The sequence below is a fragment of the Lactuca serriola genome, chromosome 6, assembly GCF_051521515.1.
Source record: "Lactuca serriola cultivar US96UC23 chromosome 6, Lser_US96UC23_V15, whole genome shotgun sequence".
Taxonomy (NCBI): domain Eukaryota; kingdom Viridiplantae; phylum Streptophyta; class Magnoliopsida; order Asterales; family Asteraceae; genus Lactuca; species Lactuca serriola.
The window spans coordinates 56,814,108-56,824,478 of NC_136413.1; the positions used below are offsets into that span (position 1 = coordinate 56,814,108).

Genomic DNA, 10,371 nt, shown 5'->3' on the forward strand with positions numbered 1-10,371 from the left:
GATTGGTGTGGTATCTTCGGATGATAGGATACGGCTAAGGAGATCCGCAACCAAGTTCTCTTATCCACTTTTATCCTTGATCTCTATATTGAACTCTTGCGAAAGCGACATCCACTGTATTAACCTTGGATTCAAATCTTTCTTGGTTAGTAAATGATTTATAGTTGTGTGGTCCGAATAGATGATCACTTTAGTCCTGAGAAGGTATTGTCGGAACTTCTCAAGCGCAAAGACAATGGAAAGCAACACTTTTTATGTGGTAGTGTAGTTGCAGTGTGCCCCATCTAAGGTCTTGGATGCATAATAGATGACATGATGTGCTCGATCCATTTTTTGGCCCAATACCCCCGTAATAGTCGTGTTGCTCGCATCACACATTATCTCAAATAGGAGATCCTAGTTAGATGGTTGGATGATGTGACCAGAGGCGAGTAGGTCTTTCAAATGATCAAAGGCCTCTTTTCATGTTTGAGTAAACTCGAATTCAACATCTTTTTGCAGTAGTTGACACATTGGAACCATGATCTTTGAGAAGTCCTTAATGAAGCGTCGATAGAAAACAACATGACCAAGAAACGAACGATCTTCTCGAAGATTTTTCAGGTAAGGAAGACTCTTGATAACATCTATCTTGGCCTTGTCAACTTCCAATCCTTTTTGAGACACAATAAGACCAAAAATCAGTCCTTTTTGCACCATGAAATGGCATTTTCATAGTTAAACACAAGATATGTGTCAATGCATCTTTACAAAAAAAATTTGTTAGATAGCTCAAACATACATCAAAGGAGTCTCCATAAACCTTGAAATCATCCACGAATACTTCAATGATGTTTTTCAACATATTCAGTGAAAATGCTAACCATGCATCTTTGAAATGATGCATGTGCATTGCAAGGACCAAAAGGCATATTTATATAAAAAAAAGTGCCAAAGGTACAAGTGAAGGTGGTTTTCTATTGGTCTTCCGAGGCTACCAGAATTTGATGAAAACCCGAGAACCCATTTAAACAACAATAGTGAGATTTAGCCGCCAATCTCTCTAACATTTGGTTGATAAATGGCAAGGGAAAATGGTCTTTCCTTATAGAATCATTTAGCTTCTGGTAATCAATACAAACTCTCCTCCCGTTTTGCACACGAGTGGGGACCAATTCTCCTTTGGAGTTTTTCACAATAGTGACTCCGACTTTCTTTGGGTCTACTTGAACGGGACTAACCCATTTACTATCGAAGATGGAGTAAATTACACATGCATCAAAAAGCTTCATGATTTTTTTTCTTCACTACCTATATCATTGGAGGGTTCAACCACATGTGTGCCTCTCTTGTTGACTTAAAGTCTTCCTCCATAAAGATTTTGTGCATGCACAAGGAAAGGCTTAATCCTTTTATGTTTGAAATTGTCCACCCAATAACCTTCATGTATTGTTTTAGAGAAATGTGATGCAATAATTACCTTGTTCCACGACCAGAAGAGAACGGAACCAGAGGATGAGGAAGAGTCACGGAGCTGAGAAGAAGTAAGGAAACGTCTGATGACAGATACAAGGCCGAGAGGAGGAGAGGCGCATGAACCGTAGCAGAGATGTTCTACACCGAAACAAAGGTCCTAGCTGCCAATTCCGGCTTCAATGGATGAAGAAGTGATGACTACTTCGTCTTCCATTTATAGAGAATTTAAGGACTTGATCGAGGTTCGATTGTAGAGACGGTCGTGAATGTAGAGGAGATGGAAGTTGCAAGAAAATCAACGAATTGTGGGTTTAGGAACTACACTACGAGGGTTTGAACTCATCAGAACAAAGTTACCGAAATAGCCCTAAACGCAATTAGAAAAACGAAAGCGCATGTTTTTTGAACTTGTAGGCTAAAAAATGTTATCAAATGTTCTCAATCTCAAAAATGTTCTCATTTGAATATATATATATATATATATATATATATATATATATATATATATATATATATATATATATATATATATTCAAAATATATTTCTTGTTTCTGATAAACAATGTTACCAGATACTTTTATTTTATATAATTTTTTATTAAAGAAGTCTTTCTTGTGTAGATTCAAGAACAAAGGCATTTTTCGAAGATTAAAATGCATAACTATAGGGTTAATGTATGAAATTGCCACATATTTTCATATATTAGTTTATTATAGTACTTATAACTTTATTTACGTAGTTAATTACTTAATTTACTGTATTCTAAAAATCTTCTCAATTATAGTAAGTTAATTTAATATTAATTTTCTATTGTTATCATCTGATAATCATTTCCCAATATTTTTTTCAAGAAAATTATAAATAATAATTCACTAGTTGTGAGACGTATTGTATGAGTTAATTTAAAAAAAAATATTAAATATAAAGGTCAAAACATTTGAGAACTTTGAACTTATAAGAAAATAAGAAAAATAATGAATTATAATAAAAGAAAGGTTTATTTATCTTTTAAATTTAAACAAATAATTTAAATAAATAAACAAAAGAAACTAATGATCTAGCTTTAATTTTGGAAGTTTTGAAACTAAAAGATAAGTTGATTAATGAAATTGATATCCATTTATTACTACTTTTATTGCAATTATTACATTAAAATCTTACCCTAATAAATAAGAATGATTTTGCCACATATCTTTTTCTCCATCATTTTGACACTTGTCATTTTTCCAGATTTTTTTGAATTATTTAATATTCATTTGTCATTTTTATCATTTTTTTTTTCTTTTTTGTTCAAATTTCACCTATTAAATGTTACATCATTCTAATTAATTTTATTAATTGTAGCACCTGGTTCTTGGTACGTATTCTTTGTAATTAACTCTTTAAATAATTGCATTTTTGGACTTGGACTCGGTGAGTTGAAGGACCAACTCGCTGAGTAGAAACAGGATAAGACGCGAGGTTTAAGCTATGGACTCAGTGAGTCAGTCCCCGGACTCGGCGAGTAGACCATGTCTGGACAAAAACCCTAATCCGAGTGTTTGCACCCTATTTAAACACTTTAACTCGGCCTCCTTCGTCCTATTTACTCCCAGAGAACCTCCATAGCAAACCCTAGCCGTTGTTGAAGCAAATTAGAGCATTTGAAGAGTTTTTGGTGTGCTTATGATCCAAGGTAGGAAGAGAATATTGAAGGAACAAGAAAGGACTGAAGGGGATCCGTATTGGTGCATCATTTACAGCTCATTCAAGGTAAAAAGTCTGTACCTTAATCTTCCAAATGCTAGATCCCATTTTGTGGAGTTTTAGGGCTTTATGAGCCATTTTAGCTAGCCAACCATGAATGCAAGAATGGTTGGGGATGAGGGTGCAGATCTAGGACCCTTGAGGGGTCACAAAGCAGAAAGGGGGTGCTTTTCCACCCAAGAAAGGCTCCATGCAACTCAAGGGCTTGTTTTAGGACCTTTTGAGTTTAAAGTCCCATGCAAGCACGTAAAGGTTGTAACTTTACGTGCTAGAACGGTCCTAGGAGCATAGATCTATCCTTTGATCAAGAGTTGTACATCAAAAAACAAAGATCTAGTGAGAACATGAGATAGACTCGACGAGTCCAAGCTTGAGTCCCAAATCAGTTGAGGGTCAAATAGGACCCAGTTGAGTGTGGAGTGGTTTTAGGGAGTCTCGGGAAGTGACCCAACATTCTGGACTAAGCCATTGTTCTGGATATTCATGGGACTCGGCGAGTACATGAGCAGACTCGACGAGTCCAAGGCAATCTTCTTATGGATGAAGATGAACTCGACGAGTTGTTCATACAACTCGGCGAGTCAAGGACAGGACCTGTTTGTCAGTTGAAGATGAACTCGACGAGTTGTTCATATAACTCGGCGAGTTGGATGAAGATTCAGTCGATGTTCATTTGGAAGGAAAACTCGTCGAGTTATCGCCTCACTCGACGAGTAGAGACGGGTATAAGGACAAATGGAAGGATATGGACTCGGCGAGTCGGGTCAACTGGTAGTTAACTTTGACTTTGACTTGTTCAAGGGTAAAATGGTCATTTTACGCCAAGGGCAGTTAGCAGTATTTGATTGAGTGTTTTGTGGGAATTACAGCCGGAGGATTTCCAGAGCAGCAGCCGTAGCAGACAGACAGTTCCCACGCAGATCAACAGCTACTACAAGGTGAGTTACCTTCTAGTAGCAGTGGGTCTACGGCCAATGCCGGCCCACCAATAGGAGTTGTATGTTAGATGATTGTCTTTGTGATATTCATCTAGGTTTGCTAATACCTGATATATTATATGCTAGCATGATATGTTATATGTGATAGTAGTAGAGTTCAGTTGTTAGGACCGAATGGTAGACAGACACCCAAGATACGTCTGATAGTTTGTGATGTTATGTGTATATGCTAGCATGATCTGTTATATGTGTTAGAGGTAGTATGAGGGGAACAATCCCCAAGGTTCGGTTGTTAGGACCGAAGGGTAGTTCAGACACCCCAAATATGTCTGATAATCAGTTATGCTATGATATGTGATAGTAGTAGTAGTAGTAGTAGGGGGTGGAATAGTCCCCAAGGTTCGGTTGTTAGGACCAAAGGATAGTCAGCACCCCAGAACAGCTTGACATGGGTCGGTCAGCACCCCAGAATGGCTTGACTCGGGTAGGACGGCACCCCAGAATGCCCGCATGGGTAGGTCGGCACCCCAGAATGGCCGTATTGGGTAGGTCGAGCACCCCATAATTGCCTAACAGTATGTATGATATATGATTGTATGGTATGTGGTACGATGGGGGAACTCACTAAACTTCGTGCTTATAGTTTTCAGTTTGGTTTCAAGTACCTCTTCAGCGAAGGGGAAGGAGCTGACGCGGTAGCGACACATCATACACACACCTTGTTTTCCGCACTATGAGTTTATTCTGGGATTTGTACTCTGACATTATAGCTGATTTTATGTTTTGGTTTTCAGACACGAAATGTGTTTCATGAAATGATATGATCACCTGATGTTTATTTACAAATGTTTTGCGAAGTATTTAATTAAAAATGAAAATTTTGGTCGTGAAAATTGGGTCGTTAAATTAATAGCTTAATTAATGCACATAATAACTTTCTTTTTGTGAATTCCTGTTTCCATTAATATATTAATTAATATATATGTATATTAATGTAGATAGTACATTACATTTGTGAATTCATATTAACTAATTTTATTAGACAAATTAATTAAGACCAAATTACATAAATGGTCCATATGGTTTACTAAAAGTCATAAACTCAGTCATTACTTAATTTTCTTTTTATGAACATGGTCTTTGTGGTTACCAAAACTTATGTGAATGATCTTTTTTTTGCTCATAACGTTACTTTTGGTCCTTTAATAAACTTGTGTAATACATGGGTCTCACACCTAGTCTACATTAAGATAATTTTGTCACATGTCAGTCTCTAATGAGTTTTGACACTTATCATTTTGTGATATATTTTAAATAAATAATATCCACATGTCAATTTATGGTTTTTTTTCAAATTTTAAAATTAAAAAGCCGAATAATACTTATGCTTATGTATGTAAACTATCAGATGCAATAAATATCATACTAAATTGCAATTAATATGTTTCTTATTTCAAAATTTCATTCCTTATTTCAAAATTTTATTTTAAAAAAATACTTATTATTTACATTTTAGTATTTTATTTCTTTTAATCAGCCTATGTAATTCATGGGTTTTACAAATTGATATTGAACACACTCACACATAATGGTTCACACACAAACACTTACAAATCAATATTGAACACATCCACACAGAATGGTTCACACACACACACACCTACAATCATATGCATTTGGATCTTTGAGGAGTTCAAGAAAAAGAAGCAGTAAAAGAGTTGCTGCTGGTCACTATATCAAAACAAGAAACCAAAAGCACCAGTGGTGGTCTCCGCCAAAACAAAACAAGAATGATCAAATCAGTTTACAATGATTCTGGTCACACATGATAATAATATGATTATGAAAGCCAAGAGTCCAATTTTAATTCACATTTGAATCCTTAATTAGATGGCCAATATTGCGTTTTTACACCAAATTTATGTGATTACTTCTACTTGCCTCAATCTTTACTTCGGTTCACTGATATGGTTGACATATCCAAACATGAGTACTTCATATTCTCCTAGTTCACTTACTGTTTGAATCGATGAAGACGCAACGGCCGAAGAAAGTTCCATGGAAATTATTGAATTGATTGAATCGGAGATGCAACAGGAAATCAAAGCTGTTTTGGAAACAAATTATTTTTTCTCTCTTCAATATAAGAATAAAAACAAAAATGGGTTGAGCGGTATACGTGTCCAAGCATGGATAATCAAAGCACTATGTGGAAAAATCAGCACCCTTTATATTATATTAAAACTGAAATTCAAATGGGCCCTTTCTCATGATAACATGGTTTTAAAAAGTCTTTTCCGGCAACTATATGGAAGTTTCATGAAAGGGATCAAGTCAATGATTGTAATCATGAATGTTTGATTTTCCTTTTTAGATTCATTCATACGATTCGGAGAAACAACCCAAATTCTGCACTTCGCATCTCCTTACACCCCATGTGACATATCTATCGCATACCACCACTTCCTTTCCCTTGAACAAACATAATCATGAATTACAACTTTAACGATTATTTCAAACTTGTTGATGGTGTTGCGTCGTTGAACAATAACACAGCAGAATACCTGGCTCACTTGTGGATTTCATCATATGAGGCGGATCAGCAAAACAGGTACAGCAAACCAATGCCGTGGATTGGGATGTATATCGCATTAGCATCTTTGTTTTGCATCTTTGCAATGGTGGCTGATTTATTACATGGTTTCGGGAAGAAAAAGCTCTGGTTTCCGTGTAAATATTTCACTCTGAACGCTGCTTCTCTTACAGTGATAGCTGTTGCAATAAAGCTACCCATGGATCTAACTAATCTAATGCCAGGTTGTATGGACCAGGTTACAAAGCTGGGAAGCTTGGGCTTTATGTGCACCATGATGGCTAATTTATTGCCTTCTCTAGCAACCATGAACAGCAAAGAACTTGTCTCAAACATCATAGCTTTGGCTGTTCTGGTTATTACCTTGGTTGTGAATATTTGCATTCAACTAAACACTGGAGTTCTCTTCTATCATGTAGTAGATGATGGTGCGGGGTATAACCTTGATGGTTATGTAAAAAGTTTACCATCTTACGTACCTGAAAGACACAACAGATTTACAGCAGCCATTTATGTGGGTATGTTACTCATGTTGCTCATAATATACGTATGTTCATCTTTAGCAATTCTGATGTCCAAACAGATTCTAGAATCAAAATTCCAAGCTACACATCAAAAGGTTTTAAAGGATGAAGAGTTGAAACAACCAGGAATATCAACTATTGAGAAGCTAAAGCGGCATGTGAGCTATTACTGGATCATGGCAGGAACAGGAAGCCCCCAATTCATGACAACTTGCTCTGCTACAACCTCTGCTTCAGCGGTAATATGTGCTTCAAGCGTTGTCTTACACATTCTTCTTCTACTTTTTTATGTTGACGATCTTCGGGACTATAAGTCGGATTATATGTGGTCAATGCCAGTAATTCTCATTATCCAATTTTTCGGAATCGTAGTGGGTACAATTGCCCCACTTTCTAGATGTTTTTCAGCCTTAAGCTTTAAGGTGTCGATAAAATGGATTTGGAATCATCTTAACGTGTGTAACGTAGAGAGCTATTGGACTCGGAACTTGTATGATTGGAAACAGAGTAGCATATCATTCCCATCCAGTAGCCGCAAATGCAAAATTTTCATGGAGAACCTCAAAACCCTAATTCTCAATATTTGTATAGGGTTTCAGATGACAGTCGTGGTAGCATGCAAGATCATAGCAGTGGTTCCATTTTTCGTTGTGATATGTGTTGTGTATTGTATCCGTTATTGTAAATGGTTAGAAACCCTGTTTAGCACCTCATGTCTTGTTCTGAGAAAAAAGCCTAAGGAGCATCTAAGAATAGATAAAGATCTTAGCGGGTATGTTTTGCAACTCCAAGACGACATTGAGTTTGCTAAGAGAACATTGAAAGGCATGTTAAAATCTGTGAACCACTTAATCCGAAAAGCAGAAAAACAACAACCCAACAATCTTATGAAGCTATTGGCACGATCTGGAGGATTTGAAGGAGTTGGAAAGTTTGATAGCCATCATGTTCCACTTTTACATTCAGAAGAATATCTCAATTGTTGGAGCTTGCCATTGATAACTCTAACAACCATTGCCATGTCTCTTCCTAACATGGAAAAGAACATAGTTGATAGCTTGCTGAGTGGTGTGAGTGAAGGTCTTGTATATGTCACACTTGTGGAAGAAAGTCTCAATGCTACTGATGATCATGTAATCATTCAAAAGGCAGCTAAAACTTTGTGGCTTGAAGTTGAAGTCTACCACAAGTGGTTAGGAAACAAGCTGCCAAAACCTAAGCCTAAAGTGAATATACCAAGGCAGATTCTTCAATGGTTGAGAGATACGGCTAAAAGCATGGTCATTGAGGTGGAAAGTACAGATATTCGAGGCCGAAACCATAATTCCAAAGTCAGTTCTATTTGTGCCAATTCAATGTTTCGTATCACCGAAACCATCCTACTCTCCTACCACGAGAACATTGACCAAGTTAGCCAAGAGGAACTATTTGAAGTGTTATCATCAATGATTGCTGATATATTGGCAGCATGTCTCACCAACTTACCCCAAGTCATATTAATGAAATGCCACACAAGTGCCATAGAAAAAAGGGAGATGAATGTGCATGCTGCAGTCCAACTTCTCGGTCAGACTACACAGATAATCAACTCCCTCCAAGATCGTGAACTTCCAAGCTTGAATCCAGATGAGTTGCCATTTATTGACAAGTGGTGTTCTTACTTAAACCATCCCTTTCCTTAATAAACACTACCTGTACTTCAAATAACCAAGTTTGTTTGATAAAGATTTGTTGTAATTTCTTTTCAATTCGTGAAAGTTAATGTAATTTCCTTTTATGCTTGTTTTAAGACTTGAATATGAACAGAAACTAGTAGCCAATAGCCAATGTATTATTCACCGGTAGCACCCTCCACCTAGAAGAAAAGTATTCTAGATTGAGAGGCCAAGCACCTTCACCGAGTCTGCATCATTAGCATTCACAAAGAATGTTGAGTTTGTGTTTTTAGTTAATTTCCAAACTTGACAAGTACTTGTCAGGTGTAGTTTTAGAACATTGCTCCTCATTATGAGAGCTAGCTAGGTTTATGTGCATTTAGTAGTGGATTGGTTGTTTTGGAATGTCCCACACTGATATCTCATTTTCCATACTTCTTTTTCTTGATAAGTGTAACACCCTTAAATTGGAAATCAATCCTATCAAAATTTCAAAACCAGAGACTTGACGATAAACTGACTTGAAACAAAAAGTTGAAAACTCCCAAGTTGAAACCATAAACACCCTTAACGAACATGAAATCAAGATGATTGAGTAAGGGATCAAGATTTTGAATAATTGGTGGATGTTAGAAATTTAGAAGTTGCTACAAGCTTGAACCGGTTCAAAGTGCTAACATGGAACTCATTCAAAAAATAAAAATAAAAAAATAACGTAGTATTAAAAATATTGTAGTAGTTGAAAAGTTTGACCATTGTTTCCCTTGGTGATGACATGCTTCGAGGTCAACTGTCTTCCTCCTTTGATCAACGCCAATCCATTCAAAACATTCATCTTGAATTCAATAACCTTACCGGTGATACCTCAAGAACTTGGAAATTTCACCTAGTATGTACACATTTTCAGCAGATCACTGAAACCTTGAACAAGATGTCTAAAATTCCAATGGTATCAAAGAAACATTCCAGTTATTGATTGATAATCACCTAAGGTGAGAAACAAGAAGTTTAAATACTGATATCAGAAAACAACGAACTAGGCCTAAACAATAGGAAAAGATAAATACATCCCAATGAACAATTATCCATCAATATATAATAATATCTAATACTCCCCCTCAAGATGGAGCATGCAAGTTGACAATGCCCATCTTGCCATGTAGAAACTGGAGTTGATTGGCACCAAGAGGTTTGGTGAGCAAATCAGCCACTTGCAGTTTGTTGTCGATCTTCAACAAGGCAATCTCACGAGAAGTAACTCGTTCACGAACGAAAAAACAATCCATTTCAACATGTTTTGTTCGCTCGTGGAAAACTGGATTGCTTGCAATATGGCAAGTTGCCTGGTTATCACAGAAAAGACTCGTGGGTTTATCAACTATGACTTGTAGATCCTTGAGAAGTCACCTCACCCATAGAATTTCACTAACCGTCGACGCCATTGCACGATACTCAACTT

General features: G+C 36.6%; 1 protein-coding gene across 1 annotated transcript; it reads left to right on the plus strand.

The window, feature by feature from the left end:
- The first annotated feature begins 6,392 nt into the window (after window positions 1-6,392).
- LOC145058979 (uncharacterized) lies at window positions 6,393-9,038 on the plus strand. Its single transcript, XM_079006850.1, has 2 exons — window positions 6,393-6,870; window positions 6,958-9,038. Exons 1-2 carry the CDS (start codon window positions 6,630-6,632, stop codon window positions 8,937-8,939), a joined length of 2,223 nt encoding a protein of 740 aa, XP_078862976.1. The 5' UTR covers window positions 6,393-6,629; the 3' UTR covers window positions 8,940-9,038.
- Window positions 9,039-10,371: the final 1,333 nt, after the last annotated feature.